At 46.8% G+C, this 15,267-nt stretch overlaps 1 protein-coding gene across 2 annotated transcripts in view; it reads left to right on the top strand.

The window, feature by feature from the left end:
• fndc1 (fibronectin type III domain containing 1) overlaps positions 1-15,267 on the top strand; it is a 202,318-nt gene that overhangs the window by 69,307 nt on the left and 117,744 nt on the right. The window contains exons 4-6 of one of the 2 annotated variants that reach the window (XM_055639966.1): positions 363-551; positions 2,057-2,155; positions 6,668-6,791. In XM_055639966.1, coding sequence (XP_055495941.1) covers positions 363-551; positions 2,057-2,155; positions 6,668-6,791 — 412 coding nt within the window. The remainder of the gene's footprint in view (positions 1-362; positions 552-2,056; positions 2,156-6,667; positions 6,792-15,267) is intronic. The other variant, XM_055639967.1, reaches the window with a different exon arrangement.

Genomic DNA, 15,267 nt, shown 5'->3' on the forward strand with positions numbered 1-15,267 from the left:
ATACGGATTGGGGAAGATCAGCCATGATCACATTGAATGGCGGTGCTGGCTCGAAGGGCCAAATGGTCTACCCCTGCACATATTGTCTATTGTCTATTGTCATTTTCTCCAGAGATGCGGCCTGTCCCTTTAAGTTACTCCAGCCTTTTTGTGTCTTCAGTTCATTAAAAGTTGACTTAAACATGACTGATTTCTTGATATCTCTTAATGTTAGACCCGTATCATTGTTTTCTCCTTTTGATCTTGAAACACAACAGAAAATATTGTTCGTTATAGGACTGATGATAATTATTTAACTGGAAACAAGTAAGATTCGTCAGGGAGGAATTCATCTGAACAACGTCTAACTTTTCTTTTTTAAGACAGGGGAGCAACATTAAGGTCAAAGAATGTGCCCATGGAATCTTCTGCTGTTACACGTTCACGTCAGTTACGATCACCCCACAACCTTCGAGTTAGAAGCTATCCACCTGGTTACAGAGCCAGTGGCAGGAGAATGAAATATGCACGATATCCTCAGGAACAAAGAAGACGTGAAATACAGAGAGTTGGTGCGTCTTTAATTTATTCCTCTTATGCATGAAATGTTGTAACGTCTGAGAAGATTTAAGGGCCTGTCCCACTTGGGCGACCTAATCCGTGAGTTCTGGCCAGTTTGCCCTCGACTCATACTCACAGCATGGTCGACACAAGGTCATAGAGGGTCTTTGTAACTCTCCTTCATGCTCGAGAGTAGTCCCCATGTACTCGAGGCCTCAGCTAGGTCGCGGCGTATTTTTCAACATGCCGTAAAATGCCCACGAGTAAAAAAAGGTCGCCATGGAAAAAATCGATACTTTCTTTACTTGTAGGTTTAGTCGTAGTAGGTCATAGTAGGTTGGCATGTTAGTCGTAGGTAATCGAGGGTAGTCTTAGATAGTCTTCATCGCAGTCGAAGAGAGGTTGAAAGAGGTCGTCTTCACTCTCCACTATTCGGTGTCCAATTTTCCCGAAGCTAGTCGAAGCTAGTCTTCAACATAGTGAAGGAGGTCGAAGGAGGTCTTCTATATAGTCGAAGGAGGTCTTCAACATGACATTTTTTCACTCTCGTAAACTCTTCTAACCTCGCCAATTAGGTCGCCCAAGTGGGACAGCCCCTTTAAGGAAGAGGTCTAAACTAGAATACTCTTCGGAAGTAGGGCAAAGCGAATGACTAATATATCAATGGGGAGGCCATCGTTCTATTAGTATTGAAATAATTATGGATATAAAAAAGCACAGAACTGGCCCACAAGTTAATGTTCTAAATTGGGGCAGGGCAGATTTTGATGACATTTGTTTCCAAAAGTTGATTGAAGTAAGTTGTTTTCAGGGAAAGGGGACATCTGGCAAGTGGGAGGCCTTGAAGAGTGAGATAGCTTTGATAATGTAATTTTACACCTTGGAATAGAAATTCAACCACAATGCTCAAATGGGCCTGTGCCACTGTACGAGGTAATTCAAGAGCTTTCTCGAGTTTAAAAAAAATCAAATTCGTGGTAAGTACGTAGAATGTACGTAGCGGGTACATCGGAGCTCGGGACGTCTCTTAGCGGCTCGTAACGCTAATAGCAGGTACTCGGGAAACGCGGTAAGCTCATGAAGATTTTTCAACATGTTGAAAAATGTCCACGAGAGCCCCGAGTACCTACGAGCGGCTATTACCGTAATTCTCCGAGTTCGAATCGGGGGAAACTCGGGAGAACTCTTGAATTAACTCGTACAGTGGGACAGGCCCTTAAGTGTTTTAGTTTAGTTTGTTTTTCACGTGTAACGAGGTATAGTGAAAGGCTTTTGTTGCGTGTTATCCAGTCAGCAGAAAAACAATACATGATTACAATTTACAGTGTATGATAAGGGAGTGACAAGGTAAAGACAGTTTTAAAGCATTTTAAAGTGTGTGCTGGATGTAATGACATTCAGTTTTGAAAATTGTTTCTTGGATCTAAATGTGAAGCTAATGTACTTAAAAAATGTTGAATTAAATTCCTGCGCTGCTCTGGAATTTATTTTATATACTTTTGTGATTGTCTTTCAGCAGTTAATCCAATGTCAAGAATATCTTCACGAGCAAGGAGTGCTTTGGGGCAACGGAAATCGGTTTACAGAGCAAACCCAGCGAAACACGGAGTAGCTGGTATGTTTGGTTTGGTTACCATTGTAATTGGAGAGATACGAAGCATTGCCATTCTATAATGGCCCTGTCATTTGTGCAAGTCATGATGGCCACAAAGTGCTGGAGTAACTCAGCGGGACAGGCAGCATCTCTGGAGAGAAGGAATTCCTTCCATTCATTCTGTCCAGACAATAGACAATAGGTGCAGGAGTAGGCCATTCGGCCCTTCGAGCCAGCACCGCCATTCAATGTGATCATGGCTGATCATTCCCAATCAGTACCCCGTTCCTGCCTTCTCCCCATATCCCTGACTCCCCTATTTTTAAGAGCCCTATCTAGCTCAGTCTTGAAAGCATCCAGAGAACCGGCCTCCACAGCTGTCTGAGGCAGAGAATTCCACAGACTCACAACTCTTTGTGAGAAAAAGTGTTTCCTCGTCTCCATTGTAAATGGCTTTACTCCTTATTCTTAAACTGTCCCGCTGAGTTAAGGACCTAAACAGCAACCTCTGGTGACCTTGCCCGCCACCCAAGGTTTCCATGAGGTCACCGGAGGTTTGGTCACTCTCCCTAATGGTCGAAAGTGGTTTCCGAGTGGTCGAGGCTTCATCTAAGTTGCTGCTATTTTTTCATCATGATTAAAACCAGCCTTGACTTAAAATAGGTTGCCGTTTTAAAAATCGATAATTTTTTAGTTGCAGGTCTAGTCGAAGCCGGTTTTCTTCATAGTCGAGGAAGGTTTTCAACATATGCGTGGGAGGTGGTAGGAGGCTGCAGGTCACCTCGACCTTGATTTTTTTTTGGGTGGCGGGGCAAGTTGTTGTTTAGGTCTCCTAAGTGGGACAGGCCCTTTACTCCAGCATTTTGTGTCTATCTTCGGTGTAAACCAGCATCTGCAGTTCCTTCCGACACATGCGTTGTGCACATAATCAATGCATTGCTTTCATTAGGCAGAGGGAGCTGGGGGAATGTCAAAGGATATGTTTGATAAGAAATTGTAATATGTTGCTCCAAAATTATAATTTTTATTACCAAATTGATGATATATTGCTGATGTCGGAAGTAGTTGTGCCTTTTCTTCCATTGTTTGGGTATTTCACACGAAGATCGATTTCAATTAGTTCTTTCAGATTTCCCTGCAGCCATGTGATTTTCAGTTCATCTATTGTTCTCATTTGAACTTGTGGCAGATTGCTGAGGCTGGTCACTCTGGCCAGCAGATTCATTGATGGATGGCTGAATAATTTCAGAGAGATATTGAATTAACATTTCATGTCAATGATCTGAAATCAGAAGGGGGGGATTGGCAGTTAAACAATTTCAAAGGAGTGCAGAGCCTTGGCAGACCTGAATTAGAGTCATGGAGTGATACAGTGTGGAAACAGGCCTTTCGGCCCAACTTGCCCACACCAGTCCAACCAACAATGTCCCAGCTATACCAGTCCCACTTGCCTGTGTTTGGTCCATATCCATCTAAACTTGGCCTATCCATGTACCTGGCTAACTGTTTCTTAAACTTAGGGATAGTCCCTGCCTCAAATACCTCCTCTGGAAACTTGTTCCATACACCCATGTGTGAAGAAGTTACCCCTCAGATTCCTATTAAATATTTTCCCCTTCACCTTGAACCTATGTCCTCTGGTCCTCGATTCCCCTACTCTGGGCAAAAGACTCTGTGCATCTACCCAATCTATTCCTCTCATGATCTTATCCACCTGTGAGTAGTTACATAGAAAGATAGACATAGAAAATAGGTGCAGGAGGAGGCCATTCGGCCCTTCGAGCCAGCACCACCATTCATTGTGATCATGGCTGATCGTCCCCTATTAATAACCCGTGCCTGCCTTCTCCACATATCCCTTGACTCCACTAGCCCCTAGAGCTCTATCTAACTCTCTCTTAAATCCATCCAGTGATTTGGCCTCCATTGCCCTCTGTGGCAGGGAATTCCATAAATTCACAACTCTCTGGGTGAAAAAGTTTTTTCTCACCTCAGTCTTAAATGACCTCCCCTTTATTTTAAGACTGTGGCCCCTGGTTCTGGACTCGTCCAACATTGGGGACATTTTTCCTCTGCATCTAGCTTGTCCAGTCCTTTTATAATTTAATATGTTTCTATAAGAACCCCCTCATCCTTCTAAACCAGTGAATACAAGCCTAGTCTTTTCAATCTTTCCTCATATGACAGTCCCGCCATCCCAGGGATCAATCGCGTGAACCTACGCTGCACTGCCTCAATCACAAGGATGTCCTTCCTCAAATTAGGAGACCAAAACTGTGCACAATCATCCAGATGTGGTCTGACCAGAGCCCTATACAACTGCAGAAGAGGTTATGGTGGTGTCAGTGGAGAAGGGAAAAACAAAAGGGAAGGGCAAGAGTGATTACAAAGGGATGCAGTTGCAATGTAAATTGGGGTCACGACAACAAAATAATGATGAAGTGTAAGAGTCAGAAAGTGATACGGCTTGGAAACAGATCCTTCGTCCATGCCAACCAGGTTTTACAGTTGAGATATTCTCATTTTATCTGTGTCTGTCTCTTTTCACTTAAACCTTTCCACTCCATGTACCTGTCTAAATGTCTTTTAAATGTTACCATTATACCCACCTCTGTAGCTTCCCCTGGAAGCATTTCCGCATTCACACCAAGCATGAAGATATTTCCCTGTGCGTCTTTTTTAAATCTTTCCCATCTCATCTTAAACCCATGCCCTCAAGTTGTGGATTCCTCTAACCTTGGAGAAAGATTGTGACCATTCACCTTACCTATGCATCTCATGATTTTGCATATAAGGTCACCCTTCAGTCTTCAAACTCCAGGGAAAAAGTCCCAACTTATCCAGTCTCTCCTTATAATTCAAGCCCTCAGGTCCTGGTAATATCCTGGAGACTTTTTCTGCACACATTTCTTCCGGTAGCACGGCAACCAGAACAGCGCACAATATTCCGAATGCGGTCTCGTCAATATCATAGAAATTAGGTGCAGGTGTAGGCCATTCGGCCCTTCGAGCCTGCACCTGTATGATCATAATCATACTTTATTAGCCAAGTATGTTTTGCAACATACGAGGAATTTGATCATACAGTCATACTAATAAAAAGCAACAAGACACACAAAACACATTTTAACATGAACATCCACCACAGTGACTCCTCCACATTCCTCACTGTGATGGAAGGCAAAAAAAGTTCAATCTCTTCCCTTCTTTGTTCTTCCGTGGTCGGGGCACTCAAACCTTCCGTTGTCAGTGCGATCTCAGCTCCCCGCGCCGGGCGATCGGACCCCGGTTCTGAGCTGGTCGAACCTCGTGTGGCTTGGAGCTTCCTGACATCGGTCTCTACCCGAGACTGCGAGCTCCTCGATGGTGAAATCCGCAGGCCGCAGTTGGAGCGTCGATCCCAGGCAAGGGATCACCTCCGATGGTAAGTCCACGCACCCGCGGTGGGGCTCAAAGTCAGTCCCGAGCAAGGCCTCCAGCTCCATGATGTTAGGCCGCAGAACAACCGGAGATACGATCCGGAAAACAATCGCATCTCCGGCATGGTAAGAGATTGAAGAAAAATTCCCCCAGAACCCCCTCCCGCACCCCCCACATAAAACAAACCAGAGAACATTAACACAAACTTTTAAAAACACACTAAAAATTACAAAAAAAGACGAAAAGACAGACAGACCGTTGGCGAGGCTGCCATCCCTGACGCCACCACAAAAGCTCTATCAAATTTGTGAGGCACGATTTCCAACACAGGAAGCTGTGCTGACTATCCTGATCAGTCGTTGCCTGTCCAATGCAGGTGATCCCAAAGATTATATAGCAGAGCAAGATAGACCACTCCTCCGAAATCCAATGGACTGACGTGTAGTACATAACGGAACGTCACGGCCGCCATTTGTTTATGCCAAACGCGACATCTTTGGTAGCGTGGACGGACTCCACAGTTATACAATCTGCTCTTACATCAGGTCGCAGGGAAAAGCAAAGATACTAGAGGCTCCTCTAGTATCTTTGGGGGAAGAGGACGTTTCCTCCACTCCTGAGTTGATCCAGGACTGATTCTCGTTCCCCCCGATACCAGATGAAGGCAGCCGGTGGCAGAGCCTCAAGCATCTGCCAGCGGTCGGCGCTGCCGAGGCAGCGGGCAATGCTCCTCTAGTATCTTTGGTGTCATCCGTTCCAAAGATTGATCCACGCCCAGTAACTTTGGCACAGTCATTTTTAGCAGATGTACAGTATATATTTTTTAAGAGTTGTCAAATATTTATGTGTCTTGATTTGCTTCCTCCCAGCTCTCTCTTCCTCCAGAAACGAATCTTTCTGCTTAAAATCGCAAATTACTGCTACATAAAAACTCACTATTAATCAAATACAATTGCGCCTTTTGTGACCACAACTAAGTAGCATTAGTTTATCCGCCAACTTGGGCAGGGCCTTAATTCCCAAGTAATTGGAGCTGTGTGTTTTTTTAAACTTGTATCATAGATTTTCTGTTCACAGACTTTGATTTAGCTTTTGTTTACATTACTGTTGTAGAGACTGATGAGTTACATGAACCCAAAGACATTTCAGTTCGAGTTATGAGTCCACAGTCTGTGCTTGTTATGTGGGTCGACCCTGCATTTGAAAATGGAAAGACTCCTGGTGCAACCCCAGACAGGTACGTATATGTTGAATAAGCTCCAACATTTACTGTTATTGAATTGTGTGGATTTATTTATAATATCGGAGCTATTTATATAAAACTGTGAAAATGGACACTGTCATAGTCATAGAGTGATACAGCGTGGAAACAGGCCTATTCGGCCTAACTTGCTCACACCGACAAACATGTCCCATCTACACTAGACCCACCTGCCTGCGTTTGGCCCGTATCCCTCCAGCCCAGTCCTATACATGTACCTGTCTAAAGGGGCTGTCTCACTTGGGTGTCATTTGCGTGTCAGTTAGGCGACAGAATTTACAGGCCCAAATGGGACGCGCGCATGGTGCGTGGTGACCTAGGCAGTAACGCGTGGTCACGCGTTGCCCCATGATTTAAATTGGGATTCAAAAAATCTTTGCGCGCCGCCTGCTTGATGCGCAAATAACGCCCAAGTGGGACAGGCCCTTAACTCTTTCTTAAATATTGGGGTAGTCCCTGCCTTAAGTACCACCTCTGGCAGCTTATTCCATGCACCCCCCACCCTTTGTGTGAAAAAGGTACCCCTCGGATTCTTATTAAATCTTTTCCCCTTCACCTTAAACCTCTGGTCCTCTTTGCAAGAGACTCTATGCATCTACCCAAGCTATTTCTCTCATGATTTTACACATATCTATAAGATCACCCCTCATCCCCGTGTGCTCAGACCCTCTAGTCCTGGCAACTTCCTCGTAAATCTTCTCTGTAACCTCTCTTGCATTCGTATTTTTTATTTGTTTTGTGTGAGACATTCACTGTGATCATAGCTGATCATCCACAATCAGTTCTTTGTGATTGAGGCAGTGCAGCGTAGGTTCACGAGATTGATCCCTGGGATGGCGGAACTGTCATATGAGGAATGATTGAAAAGGCTAGGCTTGTATTCACTGGAGTTTAGAAGGATGAGGGGGGGGGGGGGTCTTATAGAAACATATAAAATTATAAAAGGACTGGACAAGCTAGATGCAGGAAAAATGTTCCCAATGTTGGGTGAGTCCAGAATCAGGGGCCACAGTCTTAGAATAAAGGGGAAACCATTTAAGACTGAGGTGAGAAAAAAAATGTTTTCACCCAGATAGTTGTGAATTTGTGGAATTCCCTGCCACAGAGGGCAGTGGAGGCCAAGTCACTGGATGCATTTAAGAGAGAGTTAGATAGAGCTCTAGGGGCTAGTGGAATCAAGGGATATGGGGAGAAGGCAGGCATGGGTTATTCATTGGGGACGATCAGCCATGATCACAATGAATGGCGGTGCTGGCTCGAAGGGCTGAATGGCCTCCTGCACCTATTTTCTATGTTTTCCTGACTTCCCCCCATATCCCTTCACTGTTCTATATTTGAGATTTATCTAACTCTCTTTTGAGCTTTTGAATATTTTGAATGCAAGGTGACTCAAAATTGTGCCTCAACGCCCAAGTCTAGATAATCCACAAACAGGTTTTTCTGCAAGCTTGGTACCTTATGCAATGCTGCAGGTGCTTCATAAGATGTTCCTACTGCCAGCCTTGTAACCACCCCTTCCTCTATTGTTAACTGAGCCAATCTCATGCTGAACCCTTCATCTGTGCTATTGTCACCTCCAGGCTCAGCCACTCCTCCACTATTGTCATTTTGTCAACCGCGTGGTGTGATTGGGCCACATTGGAGAGTATTAAATCCTGTCCGGTGAGTTTATGTGGGTGGAGCTGAGAAATAAGAAAGGGATGATCACTTTGTTGGGAGTGTACTACAGACCCCCAATAGTCAGCGGGTATCACATGAGCCAATATGCCAGGAGAATACAGGCAGCTTGTATAGAGTGGATGTGGAGAGGATGTTTCCACTAGTGGGAGAGTGTAGGACTAGAGGTCATAGCCTCAGAATTAAAGGATGTTCCTTTAGGAAGGAGATGAGGAATTTCTTTAGTCAGAGGGTGGTGAATCTTTGGAATTCTTTGCCACAGAAGGCTGTGGAGGCCAAGTCAGTGGATAGAGAGATTGTTGATTAATGCAGGTGTCAGGGGTTATGGGGAGAAGGCAGGAAAATGGGGTTGGGGTGGAGAGATAGATCAGCCATGATAGTGGCAGAGTAGACTTGATGGGCCGAATGGTCCAATCCTGCTCTTATCACTTATGACCATATGAGCTGTAGGTCTAATCAGGTAGTAGAGGATTTAAACTATCCTAATATGGGAATCTTGTGGTGCAAAAGACTTAGACATGACAGAAGTTGTCAAATGTGTTCAGGATAGTTTTCTCAAGCAATATGTAGAGGGTCCTACATGGAAGAGGGCAATGCTGGATCTATTCTAGGTATTTTTGAGCGGCAAGTGGATGAAGCATTTGTGGATGAGCCTTTTGGGGGGACGTTTCATGTTGATTTCTATAGTGTACTGTTCTGTGTCTTTTTTCTTTTTTTTTCTCTTTTTTGTTTTGTATGGATTTATTGGCATTTGATCTGTTCAATTAATTTAATCAATCTCTGTAAAGCACTTTGGTTCAAATACTGGTTTTGTTGAAAAGTGCTATATAAATAAAGTTTATTATTATTATTATTATTTTGGGACCAGCAACCACTGTTCTGTTAAGGGCCTGTCCCACTTAGGCGATTTTTCACAGCGACTGCCGGCGACTGTCTCCGTCGTACCAGGTCGCCAAACAAGCGGCGACTGGACATCCCCCCTACGACAATGTCTACTGCAAGCTACGACAACCTGCCACCGAGTCGACGTCAAGCTACCGACAACCGGCGACCCATTGGGACGTCCACCTACGACCACACAGGCGACAACTGAAGTCAACCCACGTCCACCCGCGACAAGCTATGACCCTGTCGGCGACAACTGAAGACAATTCAGTCGCCGGTACCTGTCGCCGGTTGACGTAGGTAGTCGCCAATGGAATTCACCGAAGTCAGCACTATCGTTATCTGACAATAGTCAATAGTCAATAGTCAATTTAATTGTCATTTGGACCCATGGAGGTCCAAACGAAATGCCGTTTCTGCAGCCATACATTACAAACAAATAGACCCCAGACACAACATAATTTACATTTTACATAAACATCCATCACATTGCTGTGATGGAAGGCCAAAAAAAACTTATCTCTCCACTGCACTCTCTGCCCCCCCCCCCCGATGTCAGAGTCAAAGTCAAAGCCCCCGGCTGGCGATGGCGATTGTCCCGCGGCCATTAAAGCCACGCTGGGTGGTGCAAGGTCGCACACCGGGTCTTGGTGTTGGAGCCCCCGGCGTGCGCTCGCAGAGTCCCGCGGCCATTCCAAGCCGCGCGGGGCAGTGATGTAGGCCCCACTCCAGGAGCTCTTCGACCCCGCAACTCGGGCGGGAGAAGTCGCCATTGCAGGAGCCCTGAAAAGCGGTCTCCCTCCAGGGACCCGCAGGCTCCCGGTGCCGCCGTCCGCAGACCCGCAGTTGCAGCCTCCGCATCAGCAGCAGCAGCGGCAGCAGCAGCAGCAGCGCTCCACCACCGCTCCACCCGCTCTGGACTCGGCCAGCTCCGCGACGGTGAGGTGAGTCGGCACCAGAGTCCCCGGCTTCTTCTGTTGGAGGCCGCTCCTCATTGCAGCCCCAACGACAACTGAGACCCGACAAGAAAAGGTCGGGTCTCCAGTGCAGGGAGAGATTTAAAAGTTGCCCCCTCCCTCCCACGCCACCCCCACCCCCCCACACACACACCCCAACAAAAAATAACAAAAACTACATATAAACATAGACAAAAAAATAATAAAAACGCGGACAGGCTGCAGAGGCCGCTGCTGACGAGAGTCGCGCCGCCTACCGGGACAGCACCTACAACAGGAGAAGACAAGCTACGTCAAGCCCACAGACGCCGAAAAGTTTTGAACATTTCAAAATCCAGCGGCAACCAGAAAAACGTTACGACTCTTTAGGCGAATTGAGGAGACTACTCACGACCATACAGATGTCACCCCGCGACCATGTGGCGGCAGCCTAGTCGCCTGTAGTCGCTGAAAAAATCACCTAAGTGAGACAGGGGCTCAAGCTGATTGAAGCAGGTTGTTTGACCAACTAGAAAGTGGGATGTGTTTAAAAGTGTGGTGCCAAGATTCCAGGCCATGCTAGAGTGGAGGGCAAGGCAGGTGAGTGTAAGGAAGTGTGGATGACGAGAGAAATTGAGACTTTGGTCAAGAATAAGGACGAGGCATGGGGCAGGTATAGACAGCTGGGATCAAGTGTATCCATGAGGAGTTTTGGGAACTCGGGGCCATGTTATAAAAGGAAATCAGGAGGGCAAAAAAGGTACAGGAGATAGCTCTGGCAGATAATATTAAGGATAATACTAACAGATTTTTTAAAAGTACACTCAGGATAACCCTTTCTGCTTTCCGCAGAGACCATTCCCTCCGTAGCTCCCTGGTCAATTTGTCCCTTCCCACCAAAACCTACCCTGGTACTTTCCCTTGCAGGAAATGCTACACTTGTCGCATTACCTCCCCCCTCGACTCCATCCAAGGACCCAATCATTCTTTCCAAGTGAGGCACAGGTGCACCTGTACCTCCTCCAACCTCATCTATTGCATCCGCTGTTCCAGGTGTCAACTTCTCTACATCGGTGAGACCAAGCGTAGGCTTGGCGATCGCTTCGCCCAACACCTCCGCTCGGTTTGCATTAACCAGCCTGATCTCCCGGTGTCTCAGCACTTCAACTCCCCCTCCCATTTCCGAATCCGACCTTTCTGTCCCGGGCCTCCTACTTGGCCAGAACAAGGCCCAGCATAAATTGGAGGAGCAGCACCTCATATTTCGCTTGGGCAGTTTACACCCCAGCGGTATGAACATTGACCGATAATTTTAGTTAGCCCTTGCTTTCTCCTCCTTTCCCCTCCTCCTTCCCAGCTCTCCCACAAAGCCTACTGTCCCCGTGTCTTCCCTTCTTTTTCCCGCCCCCCCCGACATCAGTCTGAAGAAGGGTCACGACCCAAAACGTCACCCATTCCTCTCTCCGTAGATGCTGCCTGTCCCGCTAAGTTTCTCCAGCATTTTTTTTCTACCTCTGGGTAAAGGGTAAATAAAAAGAGAATGGGGCCCTCAGGAATCAAGTTGGTCAACTGTGGGTGCAGCCGCAGGTGCTGGGCAAGGTCCTCAAAGAGTATTTCACTTCTGTTTTACCGTGGAGAAAGTCTTGAGCTCTGGGGAACTTGGGGCAGTCAATGGGAGTGTCTTGAGGACAATCAGTATTATGGTCGAGGCGGTGTTGAAGGTCCTAATGCATATGAAAGTCAACACATCTCCTGGGCCTGATATATCTGAGTCTGAGCAGGAGCAATAGGGTACTGATTTTAGATGATCAGCCATGATCACATTGAGTGCTGGCTCGAAGGGCTGAATGGCTTACTCCTGCACCTATTTTTCTCTGTTTCTTTCACCCAGAGCAGGGGAATCAAAAGCCTGAGGAAATAGGTTCAAGGTGAGGGAAAATTTAATAGGGACCTGGGGGAAGGGCAGCTTTTTTACACAACGGGTAGTGAGTATATGGAGCACGCTGCTGGAGGAGGCAGCTGAGGCTGGTACTATCAAAACATGTAAAAAACATTTGGACTGGCACGACGTGGATAAGGATAGCTTTAGAGGGATATGAGCCAAATGCAGGCAGGTGGGACTTGTGTAGTTGGGGCATGTTGGTCGGCGTGGGCAAGTTGGGCCGAAGGGCCTGTTTCCACGCTCTACGACTCGATGACCACTCATGATGTGTAGGACTGTGCCAGAATGAATGAGAGCAGATTCCATTTCCTTAAAGATATTAATTAAATATTCAATTTTTATACTTTCCCTACTTTTAGCAATTTATTTTAAATATATCTATCAGCTTCAATGAATTTAAATACTTAAAATTAAAATTGAAAATTAAAAAATTGCATGATCAAATAGAAGTGATTCCAGCAACTCGATTCATTTATTTGTAACTGGAGGCAGTCACAAATGTGGCCAATTTCTGTGCACTGTTATATTTGATGATCCAAATTGGCAGAATTAAATACTTATATTTGCTGGTAATATCAAGTATTCAAAAGTATTAATTTCTTGCAGTTCATTCATGTTGCTATCATCCCTCAAGTAACTTACCAGCGATCTTCAAGAGATTCAAGATTCAATAGAGCTTATTGTCATGTGTCCAAGATAGGAAATTAAATTCTTGCTTTGCTTCAGCACAGCAGACCATAGTAGGCATGAATATATACAGAACTGATCAGTGTGCCCATTACCATTGAATATATATACACACACACATAAATAAGCAGATAAAGTGCAATGGGCTATTAATGTTCAGAGTTTTGTTTAAGTTAGGGACAATATACGCATACACCAAAACAAATAACCTACAACCGAAACTAAAAACTAAACACAAAAGCATTATCACAGGGTGAATTGCAATCACCTACCAGAGCTTTTACCATCAGGTTTGGAGCGGCTTTTCCTGAGGGGACTGGCCAGAGCCACGGCTTCGGCACATCGTTGGAGCGCTATCGCGGAGCGGGCGATACCTTGCCCGGGTCGCCGCGCCACACTGGAGCTCCGGTGTGCTGAGCCCGCCGATTGAACATCGCGGAGCTACGGGTCTGTGGAGCGACCAGCCGCGAGCGGCGGCGGCGCTGATTTTGACATCGCGGAGCCTGGGATCTCTCGCCGAGATCGCCAGTGGTGGAGCTCCATCCAGCGTGGCCTGTTGGCTTCGGAAGCCGCGGTCTCCGGTAAGGAAGCGGCCGTTCCAGGTATCCCAAGCCGCTGAGAGGGTTCTCCTGACACCGGAGCACCATCACCTGGCGAGAACGGCCTGGAACATCGAGCCCCATAGCGGCAACTGCGGAGGTCTCAATAGGCCCGACAATGGGTGGGGGCAAGGGGATGGAGACTGGACTTTGTGCCTTCCCCCACAGTGGGAACCATTGTGGGGAAGGTTTTTTTATGTTTAATGTTAAATTCCTTTATAATGCTATGTTGTATTCTTATTAATGTGCTGCAATGGCAACTTGAATTTCACTACACCAATTGGTGTATGTGACAGTAAATGAACCTTTGAACCTTTGAACCCTGTACGTCTTTGGAGTGTGGGCGGAAACCGAATATCTCGGAGAAAACCCACACGGTGACGGGGAGAACATACAAACTCCGTACAGACAGCACCCGTAGTCAGGATTGAACTTGGGTCTCCAGTGCTGTAAGGCAGCAACTCTACCACTGTGCCGTTCAACCGCCAACGTCCTGCCAATCTGGCTCCATAATGGAGGATGTTAATGTGTAACAATGTGAATGAAGGCTCTTAGTCCTGTTGTCAGATGGCAGATTATAGTCATAGAGTGATACAGTGCGGAAACAGGCCCTTCGGCCCCACTTGCCCACACCGGCCAACATGTCCCAGCTACACTAATCCCACATGCCTACGCTTGGCCCATATCCCTCCAAAGTTGTCCTATCCATGTACCTGTCTAATTGTTTCTTAAATGTTGGGATATTCCCAGCCTCAACTACCTCCTCTGGCAGCTTGTTCCATACACCCACCACCCTTTGTGTGAAAAAGTTACACTCAGATTCCTATTAAATCTTTTCCCCTTCACCTTGAACCCATGTTCTCCGGTCCTAGAGTCCCCTACTCTGGGCAAGAGACTCTGTGCATCTACCCGATCTATTCCTCCAATGATTTTATACACCTCTATAAGATTATCCCACATCCTCCTGCGCACTAAGGAATAGTCCCAGCCTACTTAACCTCTCCCTATAGCTCATACCCTCTAGTCCTGGCAACATCCTCGTAAATCTTCTTTGAACCCTTTCAAGCTTGACAGTATCTTTGGACAATTTCTTCTGCTTTCATGCTGCAGAGAATTTCTGCTTTGATGCTGAACAATTTTTGCCTCCTGGCTCTGATTTGTATCCCTGCCACGTAGAGTGCAAGATGGGGATCCACACATCCCCCCCCTTCTCCCCCCCCCCCGCCTCCTCCCCCCTTCTCCCCCCCCCTTCTTCCCCCTTCTCCCACCCCTTCTCCCCCCTCCTTCTCCACCCCCCATCTCCCCACGCTTCTCCCCCCCTCCCCCCCTCTCCTCCCCCTCCCCCTTCCCCCTCACCTCCCCCTCCCCCCTTCACTCCCCCTCCCCCCCTCTCCCTCCCTCACCCACTCCTCTCCCACTCCTCTCCCACTCCTCTCCCTCCCCCTTCTCTCCTTCACCCTCCCTCCTCCCCCCCCCCTCCCCGCCTCTCTTTTCCCCTCTCACCCCTCTCACCTCCCCCCCCTCCCCCTCCCCCCCCCCCCCCCCCCCCCCCCCCCCCCCCCCCTCCTCAAATCACTTTTTTTCTGGCACCGATGACAACATAATGCCATTTTAACGTTATGGTTGCAGGCCAAAATTTAGACAGTGTTGGTGGATAATGGTAGTTAAAGATGATTGAAGAAAATCCAGATAAAATTGTAATGCTGGACTGAGATGACTTCTTCAAT

The sequence above is a fragment of the Leucoraja erinacea genome, chromosome 8, assembly GCF_028641065.1.
Source record: "Leucoraja erinacea ecotype New England chromosome 8, Leri_hhj_1, whole genome shotgun sequence".
Classification (NCBI taxonomy): Eukaryota; Metazoa; Chordata; class Chondrichthyes; order Rajiformes; family Rajidae; genus Leucoraja; species Leucoraja erinaceus.